The 13,681-nt window shown below is 56.5% G+C and overlaps 1 protein-coding gene across 2 annotated transcripts; it reads right to left on the bottom strand.

Annotated features, from left to right (window-relative positions):
* Positions 1 to 325: 325 nt before the first annotated feature.
* Positions 326 to 12,759, bottom strand: Cacnb3 (calcium voltage-gated channel auxiliary subunit beta 3). 2 transcript variants are annotated; one of them, XM_032885987.1, is made up of 13 exons: positions 12,555 to 12,759; positions 5,633 to 5,755; positions 5,298 to 5,420; positions 4,769 to 4,884; positions 4,288 to 4,352; positions 4,079 to 4,098; positions 3,825 to 3,905; positions 3,624 to 3,682; positions 3,301 to 3,410; positions 2,929 to 3,080; positions 2,609 to 2,704; positions 2,359 to 2,508; positions 326 to 1,603 (listed from the first exon to the last, which is right to left on the bottom strand). In XM_032885987.1, the coding sequence occupies exons 1-13, from the start codon at positions 12,594 to 12,596 to the stop codon at positions 1,289 to 1,291; spliced, it is 1,452 nt and encodes a 483-aa protein (XP_032741878.1). In that variant the 5' UTR covers positions 12,597 to 12,759; the 3' UTR covers positions 326 to 1,288. The 2 variants fall into 2 exon arrangements, with proteins under 2 accessions (XP_032741878.1, XP_032741872.1); XM_032885981.1 differs by lacking the exon at positions 12,555 to 12,759 and adding an exon at positions 9,875 to 10,101.
* Positions 12,760 to 13,681: the final 922 nt, after the last annotated feature.

Raw genomic sequence — 13,681 nt, 5'->3', positions numbered from 1 at the left:
GGTCTGGAGGACTGGAGATGGGTCTCAGGCGCAGGCCCTCCCCGTCCCTCAGAGGGAGGCAAGTATATGAGTTCAAGTTGTAGCTGCTCGTGCAGCCCTCTGGCCTGAGGCGAGCAGCGGGAAGCTCTGACTGTCACTTCCTCATGTCTCAGAGTCCCTTGTGTACCACCAACTGCCTCCTCCAGTCATCAGGCCTGGGGTGCCCCCGGTGTGCCTACACATACAGGGCCTCTTGCTGCAGTTGCTGGTCTCCCCCAGCTCACGAATCCTCAGAGAATGAGCCAGGGAACCTCACCTCTGCAGAGTTACAGAGCCACACCCAAGGGACTGTGCGTGATGTTTTATTGGAGATGACAATGAGGTGGGGCGGGTTCTTAATGGAGCATGCTCTGTAGGTCAAACGCTAGAGCCATAAGGCAAGGGTAGCCAGGTGACAGCCTCTGGGGCTGTTCATTGTGTCTGTTCCTCTCATCTAACCCTAACTTAACAAGTGGCAGCTACGAGCCAGGGAGCCCCTATCTTGCAGGAGGCATGGAGGGAAGGAACAGAAATGATAGATGCAAGGGCAAAGAATGAGAAAAGCAAGGGGGGTGGGGGGCCGGAAGCTGCTCCCCCTCCCCCACAGTCCAGGCCGGCTTTGGGCTTGACTGTGCCCCAGTTCCCTAGTCTTGCCAGATGCTAAGCTTCCTGGTTTGGTGAGGAGGGCCGTTCTCTAACAGAGCTACAGCCATGAGCTGTCTGTCCTGCCTCACCTGCACTGCTCCTGTCTTAGGTGTAAGTGCCCACCCCAGCTGATGGGATAGAAGTGCCGCCATGTTGAGCTCTGACTGCTTCATTTCTGATGTGCGGCAGTGACGTGAACGGAGTTCCTTTGCTTAGGGTTTACGCCTGCTCAGGAACCATGTCTCTTCCTCATGCTACATTGCCTGCACTCACACCCTCCTGCTGTTTAGAGGGGCATCCACTCTGGCTGGAAGGCCCCTGCTAAGTGATCCCGGCCTGAGATCATTGCTCACCGGGGCAGCTTCTTATGCAGGGGAAGGTGCCAAGGATGCAGAACACGGCTAGTACCTGGATGAGAACCTACGGGGTCACTGTGCCCAGGAGGTGAAGGGGCCCCTTGCTTCTCCCAGAACCTTGGGACCACAGTCAGCCCTGGACCTAGGGCTGGGCAGAGGGTTGTGTGAGCTGAACCTAGAGGCAGCCTAATGCCAATCTAACTCCAACCTGCCTGAGGTGGACACCCCAGCCGCTGTGTCTGTGCCTGCCAGGGTAGGGCAGGAGGTGGTCAGTAGCTGTCCTTAGGCCAAGGCCGGTTACGCTGCCAGTTCCGGTCATTGTGGTCATGCTCCGAGTCCTGGGCTAGGAGCCGGTCTTGGGGGTCATGCCCGTTAGCACTGGGTAGCCCCGAGGTGTGTTGACGGTGAGGCTGGTACAGGTCCTGGTAGGCATCTGCATAGTCCTCCTCCAGATGACGGGAGCTGCGCTGTGAAGATCCGGTCCAGGCCTGGCGGGAGCTCTCGCTGGCCTCATCCGAGGGCATCAAACTGTCCCGCTCCAGGGGTGAATGCTCCTCACCTCGCTCCCCCAGCAGCTGCTGGTTCTGGGGGACATACAATAGCTCTAAGTAAGGTAAGGGAGGTCTAGCCTTTGTTCCTCCCAGGACTCTGGCAGGGAGGTGGGGTTCTTCCTCCCTTAGTCTTTATTCTTAGGTTTTTGGTGTTTTTTTTTGTTTGTTTGTTTTGGTTTTTTTTCGGGAGTTGGGGACCAAACCCAGGGCCTTGTGCTTGCTAGGCAAGCGCTCTACCACTGAGCTAAATCCCCAACCCCCGATTCTTAGGTTTTTAAGAGTATGCAGTGCAAGGAAGGAGTAAGCTGGGGCATTTTCCAGGCCAGAGGCAGAAAGCTGGACTGTTAGCTCCTTACAAATTCAGGCTCTTCCTTAAAAAGTGCCTGGGAGTAAGGTGTGGGGTGTTTCCTTGGACCCTAGGAGGACCAGCTCTAATCTCAGTCACCATGCTGTCCAGACAGGAAGTCCCTTGGCCTGTGAGCCTGCCCCAGGCAGAGCCGACGATCTCAGCAATCCCTTGGCTTCACATACAGACTGAGAATAATCCTCGGTCAAGCCAGGAGCTTTGCCCAGTAGAAATGGTTACCTGGGGCTGGAGAGGTGGCTCAGTGGTTAAGAACACTGACTGCTCTTCCAGAGGTCCTGAGTTCAAATCCCAGCAACCACATGGTGGCTCACAACCATCTGTAATGAGATCTGATGCCCTCTTCTTGTGTGTCTAAAGACACCTACAGTGTACTTATATACATATATGTAATAATAAATCTTTACAAAAAAAAAATGGCTACCTGAAGTCCAGGGATGGCACTGGGCGGACCCAGCATCCCGGGGCCCGGTGCTGGGTGGTGGGTAGCGCGCCAGTAAACCTCTAGGTATTCAGCTAGGTGCTCACAGGCGTCGTCCAGCTGGTTCTCATCCAGAATCACATCAAATGACTCCTGGAGAGAGAGCACACGGGGAGGTTGGCTTCTCTGCAGCAATGACGCTGAGCTTTAACCTCTGGCATAGGCCATGGGTGCAGCCGACCCAAGCACTCACAGGTGGGCACTGAACCAGCTTATCGTAGGCCATCATCTGTACAGTGAGGTGCTTCATCTGGGACTTCCCCCTGGAGCGGATCAGTCGCTGCAGTACCTGGAGGAGAAGGGCAGGGATGGGCGTGGTGTTTCTCGGGGGGGGGCTCTGGTGAGATCTGAGCCTGGAAGGAACTAGGCTCAATTCCTACCTTGTGCTATGAATGACATTTATACTGGGTGAGGAGTTAAGGAATGGCAGGAAAAGGAACTGGTCACTCCAGGGAAGAGCCAGGCAGAGGTGCACTGTATTCTAGGGGACCCCAGTGACCCCAGTTCACTTACCTTTGGCGAGGACACTTTGACGAAGACGATGATGGGGGCCAGTGAGGTCTTGGCTAGCTGTGCTGGGTGGTTGATGGTATCAGCATCCAACACCACTAGCTGCAGGGATTTGGCCAGCTCGAATATGCGCTCAATCTCACTCTGCACCTCAGCTGAGGAAGGGGAGCAGCTCACCAGGGGCTCTGGCCACTGCTAACTACCAGGGCTTCGAGAGCGAATGGAATGGACCAGCAAGCCTGGGCGGGCAGTGGACTGGGCAAGGGAGGAGGGCAGCACTTGGGACAGGTGGTGGGGCGTGGGCAAGACCACAAGGAGTTCAAGGTTTTCACTAGCATCAAGCGGGCAGAGAGCCAGGGACAAAGGACTCCTCACCAATGCTGGAGCGGGCAGAAGAGCGCTCGATGATGGTCCTCTTGCCAGGATTGTTGAGCACAGAGCGCTTGGCCAGTGAGAGGTCAGCCGTGACACGGGTGATGGAGATCCTGGGTGTGAGGATCACACACACACACACACACACACACACACACACACACACACACACACACACACACACACACACACACACGCCGTCTAAGTCATGGACTCCCCAGCCAGCTCTCTAATTCTCCTTGAGAGGAGACCAGCTCTGGGCATGCGCGCATGGGGGCGGGGGATTATTTTCCTCCCGATTCTCGCTCCCTTCCAGGACGGCTTACCTGCCATCAAACCTGTGTTTAAGGAAGTCAAAGAGAGCCTTCTGCATCATGTCTGTGACCTGGAAGGGAAGATGTGGTGCTGACAGAGGGCTCCGGCGGGGTGGGGGACAGTGTCCCAAAGTAAGTTTGCACCCTCCGCACAGACATTTCCCACGGTGGCAGCTCTGATAGGGGTAACTCTGGGCTTGGGAGATTCCTCACCTCATAACCTTTCAGAGAGGGTCCCACCAGCACCACAGGCCGCATGGAGGGCACCACATCATACGGGGGGACGTGTTCCGCCTGCAGAATGACCAGGAGGTCAGTGCCCACTTTAGGCCTGACTGCTCTGGGGGCAGAGTGGAGAGTTCTGGGCGCCCTCCCCTCTGTTCTGTTGATGTCAGCAGTGGCTGACCAGGAGGGTCCCCAGAGCCAAAATCCATGACCCCCCCGGCCCAGGTCCCTTTCTGACTCACCTGCTTTTGCTTCTGCTTGGCTTTTTGGAAAAGGAAATAAAAGATTAAAGTTGGTGGAGGGAAAAGGCCCTAGGGAGCTTGGGCGTCCCTTCCCCAGGGGAGGTCAGGGTTCCCCCGGCTGCTCCGATCCCTCCCGCTCAGATATCGTTCACAGGAAGGACCCCCTTGTTTGCCTACCCAAGGTGGGTAAGCTGAGGGGAGGAGGCTACCTAGAGATGGAGGAGGGGAACGTCGGTTGCCAATGTCACTCAGGCTGGAAGGGTTCCCGGATCTCCTGACAGAAAGGGGACAGTAAAAAGGTCTATACGGTTCTCTATGTTAAAGTTTTACAAATTAGTAACTACGTTTATGACAGCTGGGCATCTACGGTGTGTGTGTGTGTGTAGTTGTGTATGCGTGTGAGTGTGTGTGTAGTTGTGTGTGTATGTTGTGTGTGTATGTGTGTGTGTAGTTGTGTGTGTATTTCTGTGTGTAGTTGTGTGTATGTGTGTGTAGTTGTGAGAGTGTGTGTAGTTGTGTACGTGTGTGTGTTGTGTGTGTAGTTGTGTATGTGTGTGTATATGTGTGTGAGTGTGTGTGTAGTTGTGTGTCTGTGTGTGTAACTGTGTGGTGTAAATGTGTAGCTGCGTTCTGTGGGTGCAGTATTACGTGTTCGTGGGCGTGTGTATTGAATCTCAGCACTGTTCTCACCTGGCCTTCTGTTCCTGTTTGAGCCGGATGCTCTCCAGGCGTTGGGGGCTGGGGATGAAGGCGATATCGCCACCTTCTTTCACTAGCCTCCCGATCCACCAATCATTGCTGTACTTCTGGGAGGGAATGAGACGAGGGAGGAGCAGTGAGAGATGCTCCTCAGGGAGGACTCTGGGACGCTGGCACAAGGAAGGCAGAGGGAGGGCCAAGGAACGTGTAATGGTGTCATAGAACAAGACAGCCAGGTTCGAGCCGCAGGCCGTTGCGCTTCAGGGTGTGGAATCCCGGATGTCACCACGAGACCACTGGTTGCTTAGTTACTCTAGCCTCCCAGACAGAACTCAGGACCAAGCCAGGTCTGAGAACGGTGGGAACCGAGGGACCAGGCCCCGTGGAAGGGGCCTACAGGCATGCACGCAGAGAAGCTGGCTTGTTTTACATATGGAACTAAAGAGGCACTGGAGGCCGTGACAGCAAACAGAAGAATTAAGTGTTAGAGTAGGCTTCCGGGGAGAGTAAGGTTCATTACCTCTTTAATGTGCAGAAAATCTTTGGCCTCGAAGTTGACTCCAGAGCCCTGGACTGGGCATTCCTCATCCAGAACTCCACAGTAGCTGACATTGGTCCTCACAGCAAATGCCACAGGTTTGTGCTGGGGAATTTGATCATGGGGCCGTGAGAGAGAGTCACCTCACAGTACCTCAGGGGGAGGCAGAGGCCCAGACAAGAAAGCAGCTACAGGCATACACTTTTCCACACCCTGACATGCCCCTGGGGACCGAGGATTCTGCACAGATTCGTGCCCAGCCTAGCCTCCCACCAGCAGGTGTACACACACACACACACACACACACACACACACACCTTGGCTCTCTCCAGCTGCTGCTGAGCCTGACTCTCCACTTCTCGCCGGGCACTCTCCCGGTCCTCCTCCAGGGAAACGTCTGAGTCCAGAGAGGGGCGGCTGGTGTAGGAGTCGGCTGAACCCTGGATGGGAGAGTCTGTGTAAAAGGGACCATACGGGCCTCCTCCTAGCCCTGATGCAGCTTCTCCATCTTCTAGGGGATGACTTGACCCCCTAAGCTGCTTCCTGTGTGTCTCCTGGTGTCTCTAAGGCTACAGGGAAGCTGCCCAATCTGTATGTGCAAAGTTCAGGGCCTTCTACCCCGCACCTGGATTTCTGAATGAAATCTTTACCTTTTTCTCTCCCTTCTCCCCTGTACTAAATACCAAAATACTAAAGACAATGTATTCGAGATGGTGTTAAATCCAGGGGACCGTCTCTTATCTCCATGTTAGCCTGAAGTAGCCGGGACATTATCCCTTTAAGATGACTGGAAAGGGGCTGGAGAGATGGCTCAGTGGTTAAGAGCACTGACTGCTCTCCCAGAGGTCCTGAGTTCAAATCCCAGCAACCACAGGGTGGCTCACAACCATCTGGGATGAGATCTGAAGACAGCTAGAGTGTACAATAAATATTACAATAAACAAATCTTTAGAAACAAACAACTTTAAATTAAAAAAAAAGATGACTAGAGTACACCTAGCTAAGAGGGGTCAATTTAGTAGCTAAGAGACTTAGACCTTCTGGGCTGCATGAGACCAACCCCCTCACCCAAAAGAGCAGGATGGTGTGAAGGCATTTGCTGTTCAAACATGACCCAAGGTCAATCCAGGGGACCAACAGAAGTAGAGAAGCCATCTCTGATCTACACACACGCACACACGCACAACGGCATGTGTGTGTCTGAGTTTATACACCTACATACACACATGATGTACACACAGAGCAGCATGTGTGTGTGTGTCTGAGCAGCTTAACACACTTACACAGACTGTATGCACAGTAAACTAAAACATACAGTGGCATGTGTATGTCTGACCTTACACACACACACACACACACACATGAATCCTGTGGTGGTGGCGCCTGGCCTACAGAGTGATTCCCAAGGCAACACAGAGAAACTCTGTCTTAAAAACCAAACCAATACACACGAGAGAGGGGGGTGGGGGGACAGAGAGAGACGGGGGGGGGGAGGAGAGAGAGGGGTGGAGAGAGAGAGAGAGAGAGAGAGAGAGAGACACGGAGACCTGTCTGTCTCCCAGGTGCTAGTGTACCCCGACAGCAGGCTTCCAGCAAGGTTTCTGAAAGCTGTCAGATATGAGTGCTTTGCCTTGCCTTGTGTGTGAAGACCTTAGACAGGGCCAAAGCTACAGACTCCCGGAAGTTACCTCTCCTTGGCTCCCCCCACTTTCTTTCCTTCTCAGTCCTGTGGGGACTGGACAGGTGTGACAAGAAGACAGGAAGGAGAGCCATACAAGGCCATCTCCTTGGGTACAGACAGGTACACCTGGCCTGTATCTCTCTATCCTGGGCCCAAGGGACAGCAGGGCCTGGAGGGAGACTGTGCCAGGCAACCCAGATGAGATACAGGACCTCGGGGAAGGGATAGTCATTGAGTCCTGCCCATAGTAGGGTCCTGGGGCAAGAGGCCTACATTTGGAGGGTTACAGAGTTCACCTTTGGGGCCATGAGGAAGAGGCCAGATGAATAGGGGAAGCTCAACTTTGAGACAAGCGGCTGAAAGTTAAGATGACCGGGTTAGGGAAAAAGAAATCTTTTCCGACTCTGTGTCTCCTATGTGCAGGAGCCTGGAGGAATTCTTCCCAGTATTCCAAGATGTCAGCAGCTCGGAAAAAAAGCTTAGAGGCTAGGTAAAAGGCTGTGCGTAAGGAAAGAGGTTTCAGGATGTTAAGACTGAAGAAACAGTCTCTTAAAGCCACAGGCTATGACTACCTACCTACAAGCAGCAGAAGCCAGACTCCTCTTTGGAAAAGGCAAACTCACACCCCGCTGTCAACCAGGCCTAGGGCCCAGCGCTGCGTGTGCAGGGCGAAGGCAGGCCAGGTTGGCTCAGGCAGCCCTGGAATCTGCTCTAAAGACTGTGTCTATTGTAGACCAAATGGCTTGAGGCAGCCCCAGAACTGGGGAGGGAGGGGGAGTCTTTTGTTTTGCAGAAGTAGAGGCTGTCTGCTGCCCGCCCCCCATCTCTCCAGCCACAGGAAAACAAGGCTAAGGCCCAGAAAAAACCTGGACAAGGGGTGAGGGACCTCACACCCAGGATGTAAGTGCTAGCTGTGGGGTGTGGCTGGCTGAAGGACTAAGAGACCAGCAGGTGAAAAGGGCCGGAGGGAGGCCGGATGACCACCCACTGTGCAAGTACTCGATACTTCCTCTGTGTACCCAGCAGGTTACTGGGGGGGAAGTGTAACTTTGACCTCATCTGATCCAAGCTGTCAGCCTAATTTAGTCCTTAATGCCTTTGGGGTATCTAGACTAGGTAACCTCTTAACCCTAGAAAGTGACGGGGAGTCTCTCCCTAAATTCTTTAATGAGTTGTGATCAGAATGGAAGCCACTTTCCATAATTCTCATGTCTTGGGGGTTTGACTATGCTGGTCTGGTTATCAATTAGGAAGTAGGTAACATTCTACCCTGTAGAATGGTGGGGTCTTATTTCCCAATCCATTACGCCCCAAAAACCTCTCAGTACTCTGGAGCTACTGGAGTTGGCACAGTGCCCTGGTGGTGCCCCCCTTGCCTGGTGAGTGTGTGGGCAGGCTGCAGCTCCTCTCTTGCCTGGCACGGGGGAAGAAGAGGAGGGGGATGAGCCCAGTGGATTTATTTAGAGCCTGATCTCCCTCCTACTGCTTCAGAGGGGGCCTCAGGGAGAGCAAGGAGCTAGCTGGAGGAAGGGAAGTTGGGGGGTGGTTTGGAGATCCAAGAACCAGGGAGGGTCAGCAGGCTGCCCTCAAACAACATCCACGTGTCAGTCTCTTGCAACAGCCCTGACTTCTCACCAGGGATGAGAAGGAAGGTCCTCAGGCCGGGCAGCCCCACAGAGATCTCTCCGCAAGTTCATCCTGACTCCCTGGGCTACACCAGCTGTCCCTTCAACTGTCAGAAAGAGGTGCCCACCAGAGCCTTCGGAACCATCTCTCTGCTCTCGCTGCAACGTAATTAGCCCCAGAGCCCCATGGAAAATTGGGCCCAGAAGGAGCCTGGTCCCAGAATCGACTGACACATGCCCGCTCTGAGGCTCACTCCTCATCTTTCCTGGGCCTGAGACGGAAGGCTCGACCTAATCCTGTCAGGGGACCCTTTCAAGCCGCGTTAGCGGTCCTTTCCCAAGAAAGCCTTCGTGTGGGATGTCTGAGGGAAGACCCGCAACTCCGAGGGGCTCTGAAGCGGCTCCCCACTCCTGTCCCACCTTTCCAGGCATTCTCCCTGCTCTCTGAGCTCCGGGAATCACTGCCTAATGAGCCGATTTGTCTCAGTGGGTCAGGAGATAAAAGCAAAGAGGAGAATTAAATATTTATTGGCTGCCTGGTTCTCTGAGCAAAGAGCTTCCTTTCCATCCCCATGCCCTGAGCTCCCCTGGCCTCACCTCCCGGCCCTCCACGGAGAGCAGGGGCTCAGAGGGAAGCTCGGCAGGGGGCTAGACTGAACTCAGTCTGACGGCCCATCCCCGTGGTTGGTGGCCTTTCCAAGAAGCAGGGTAATAGGCAATGGTGAAGAGTCAAGGCCATGCGCAGGGGTGGTGGGCAGAAGGGAATAACAGACCTCAAGGTCTAGAATTCCTGTCCTCAGAGGCTGGCACCCGACTCTCTAATGTTCTTCCAGCTCCCCAATTTGTCATTTACTTGAGGCACAGGTCCGGAATGTCTCCCCTGAAGCTCAGCTTTCCTTGTTGTGTTCAGACCCCTATGTACCCAGGATTTGGAACTCCAAACATTCCATGTTCCCTCTAAAACCTTGGTGTCAGGGCCTTCTGTCCTCTCCTCAACCTCCTATGCCCTGAGCTCTGGGGCCACCTGCTTGAGCCGTCCCCCTGTAGAGTCCCTCTGTGCACACACCGGAGTATCTGGGATACCTGGCTATGAGGGGCCACCTCCCCACTTTCCTAGAGAGCCCCCCGCCCCCCCATCTTACGCGCGCTGCCCGCTGCCAAGCCATTTTTCAAAGTCCAGAACTGGGGGAAGGGTTGAAGAGAGAGGTGTCATCCCTACTCCCCCACCCCCACCCTCCCCCGTGGGCACTCACCGCCTCCGAGTCCTCAAACCCGGGCACGTAGGAGTCGTCATACATGGGGGAGTCCGGGGTGGGGTGGGGGGAGCGAGCGGCGCCGGGGGCGAGGACGGCGGGCCGCGCCCGAGATGCCACCGAGCCGCGCAGCCCTGCGGGCGGCGGCGGAGAGCGCGAGCGCGAAGGAAGGAGCGAGCCGCGAAGACCAGCTGCTCGCAGCTCAGATCACCGCTCCCCTCCCCACCCCCCAGCCCAGCCGGTCCCACCCCGAGCGCGCCAGCGCGGCTGAGGAATCTGCCGCCGGCTCCTACAACAATAGTGCCCGCCCACCTGACCCCCTCCCGGGAAGACGCGGGCGGCGGGGGCGCGGCGGTCGGGGGACCCGCCGGGGCCGCGGAAGCGGGCGCACGCGAGTCGGGAAGGTGGGTCCCCGGCACCTCCGGGGCCGGGGCGGCGGGGAAGAAGGGCGGAGAGGCTGCAGGCGGGGCGGATCCCGGCGAGGAGGCGGGGCGAGGAGAGATGCGGAGACAGGGACTCTCGCAACCCAGGAACTGCTCCGCCGGGAAACAAAGGGCTGGCGCGGGGGAGGGGAAGGGGAGAGACGCGGCGAGGAGACGCGACCCCGGTGGAGAATCGAGAGGGTGCGGGCGGCGGGAAGGATGGCTGGAGGGAGAGGAGGACTGCAGGCAGGGAGAACGCGGAGACAGAAAAATGGAGATCGAAAGGAGGACGGGCAGCAGATGGGGAGAGGTCTCAGGTGATCCGGCAATGTCGGCTCCCTGCAAGTCCTGGAGACACCCAAAGCAAACCCCGCGGTGGTACTGAGGAGAACGGTTTTGAGCTCCCAGACCCGTGCCGTGAAAGCAGCTCCTGTCCCAACAGGTGCCCGGCCCTCTCCGTTTCGGGCTGCGGTAAAGGGCCGACCCTGAGGAAGGGGGGAAGTTCGGGGACGCTTGCTAGGCCTCCCCACACCTGTTGCACGGGCAGATTTCATCCAAGTTAAGCCGGGATGGAGATTCTCTTCCTCACTTCCCTGCCAAGGATTGTGCCAGACACTGCCAAGGCGTCCGCGGGAACTGGGGCAGAAAGGGGCTGTTTTAGGTGAGCCTAAAGGGTGGAGGCAAGGGGGTGGTTGTGGGTGGAGCAGAGGGTGAGATCCTGACGCTGTGGTCGGGAAGGAGAAAGGGTAAAGCCTACTGCTTTGCAAAAGATCAGAACTATGCTGTGCAGGGTGCCGGTTCTAGCCATCCCGCACCAGTCAGCGCCCCCCACCCCCACCCCGCCATTCGAGGAAAAGAGCCGCGTCTTAATCTTGGAAGAGATCTTCCCAAAGCTGCCATCATTTCAGCTCCCTCTCTCTTTTTTCACCCCCCCCACCAAAATTTTCCTTTTGCATTTTGACCACCTGCTTGGCCAACCCAAGAGGATGTGAGGCAGACATCAGCCATGCCTGGTGTCTCGCTTTCTCAACTCAGCCCTCTGCACTTCTAGCACCTCAAACCCCGCAGGGTGTAAGTTCAGGACTTTGCCCATCCTTGGCCCTTCCTGCCCCAATCTGGAGGGGTTCATGAGATCTCTAGAAGGTACCCTGTGGAAGACAGGAAGACCACACACCCAAGCCAACTGGCTTCTCACCTATGTCTCATCTTCCTGTTCCCTTGGAAAGAAAAGGATAAGGGGAGGGGGGCCCTCATCTAATGACACCCTAGTCTGTCTCCTACTGACTGAAGGCAACTTTACTGGAGCCCTTGTGGCCCAGGGCACCAGCTGCACTTGGGGGAGCCAGCTTCCACAGCTCCAGTCCTGTGTTCAGGGGCTAGTAACATATGCTCTGTGTCCCCAAGCACTGCCTTGTCCTGTGCCCTCTCTTTCCTTTGTCTCCTTCCCAGAGGGTAGAGAAGTGTCGAAGAGTGAGACCCTTCCAGCTCTCTTCTCCTGGAAGAGGGTCCCATCTGGCGTCTCCTCTCCTGGCCTCTCGTTTTGGGGCTCTACCCATGGGGGTCCCTGGACTGTAGACAGCGGTAGATTTACAATCAGCCTCACAGATCACACCTTGTCGTCTTCATCCCCAGCTGGGACAATGGTGTCTAAGTCTGCCTCTGAGAAATCCATTGCCATGCCAACCACCTCCCCAGGCGATGGCTTCAAGTTCCTCATACCTACAGGCGTCCATCCCCTGGGTCCTGCAGGCACTTGATCTTCCCTCCCTCCTCCTGTACCTCCGGGTTACCACCCAGTGCCCACTTAACAGCCACACCTGCCCATGCCAGTTCTCCTGCTAGTCTAGCTGTGGAAGCAGGACCGAGGAGGAAAGCCCTTACACGACCAGGCTTGGGAGCTGAAAACCTCCAGAAAAACTCTTAACTGGACAGCAAGAGGGGAAACTGAGGCAGGAACTAGGAATTCTACTCCAGGCGGAGACACCTAGCATTCCAGCTATTAGGTTGCCCCCTCCCCCGGGAACTCAGAGAGGTCCACGGAGGGAGCCTGGCACGGCCCTCTTTTCAATATAGCCCCTTTCTCAGCTCCCCAGTCAGACCTCTCTGCATATTTTGGAGAAGCCGCCAACTCCAGCCTTGCGCTCCTCTCTTAGCCCAGAGGTCTCAACTCCTGTTTTTGCTCCCTCTCCATGCTGCAGTTTCCCCCAAATGCTGGAGCTCACCTCCTACCCTTCTGGGGAGGGGGCCCCAGCGGTTACCTCGTTCAGCAGGAAGGTTGCACTGGAGTCCGAAAAAGACATAGACCGGGTGAGCGGCCTCTCTCCCTCCCCCGGGCCAGGGGCTCCGAGGCGGGAGCGGGACCCAGCCGCGGCTCTGCACACCGCTCCAGCCTGCACGCCTGGCCTCGCCCCACGCCCGCCCAGCTCCAGCCGCCCGCTCCCTCTCCGCGCTCCTGGTCCCACCCCTTTTCCTCCTCCTCCTCCCTCCTCCCTTCCTTTCTAGCCTCCTCCTTCAATTTCTCTTGCACTTCCCTCGGCTTTCAGTCCAGTGTGTCTCCACTTAAGTCTTGCCTCTCTACCACCCTATTCCCTATTCATCCGGTGTCCCCCACAGTCCTTCCATCACAACCCCTCTTTCCCACCCAGCCTTCCCCTCCCCCTCCACCCGGTCTCCAGAAAAGACAGGGTCTGTGGAGCTCTGCCACCTCAGGCAGAGGGCAGGGAAGGTTCAAAGGCAGGCTTTAGGGGGGAGGTTGGGTTCGGCTCCCTCCAGGCTCCGTGCATCTAGTGCCCCACCCCCAGCACCCTAGGAAGTAAAGCCCTACTAAGTCCCCACCTCAGTCGGGTAACAGACCAAGAAGGAAGAAGAGTCAGGTGTTCAGTCCGCTTGACCAAGCCTCAAGACGCCCCTCTGAGTTCTGGGGAAGCCACTTCCATCCACCCCGTCCAGGTCCCGACCCTGTGGCTTCTGCAGACTCCTTTAGGAGACAGCCCAGCACGGACGCCTCCTGTGTCAGTTAGGGCACTGCAGGTCTCAGATCCGCCAAGGGGAAGGTCAAGGCGAGGTGAGGCAGCCGCTTCCCTACCCGCTGTAGCGCCCCCTAGGTTCCATGGCTGGGTGTCCGCACCCACCCTCCAGGTGGCTACATCGGCCGCAAGTGCTGTCTCCTACCAGCAGGAGGCGCTGCCGGAGAGGGCTCAGCCTGGGTCTAGACCCGGTTGAAGCCTTTCCCCCCTCTCCAGGAGCCCCAGGAGAGAACCCCAGGTCGCACTCTGTCCCCACCCATGTGGGGTTCTTTAGAGAAACTCTTGCCCCCTCCAGAGCCCTAGACTGCTCTTACCTCCATCCTGGTCTCAGGGGCAGCCCGGGCAAGCCGAGCAGCATC

This window comes from Rattus rattus, chromosome 1 (assembly GCF_011064425.1).
Source record: "Rattus rattus isolate New Zealand chromosome 1, Rrattus_CSIRO_v1, whole genome shotgun sequence".
Taxonomy (NCBI): Eukaryota; Metazoa; Chordata; class Mammalia; order Rodentia; family Muridae; genus Rattus; species Rattus rattus.
This window is presented reverse-complemented; position numbering and strand designations above follow the sequence as displayed.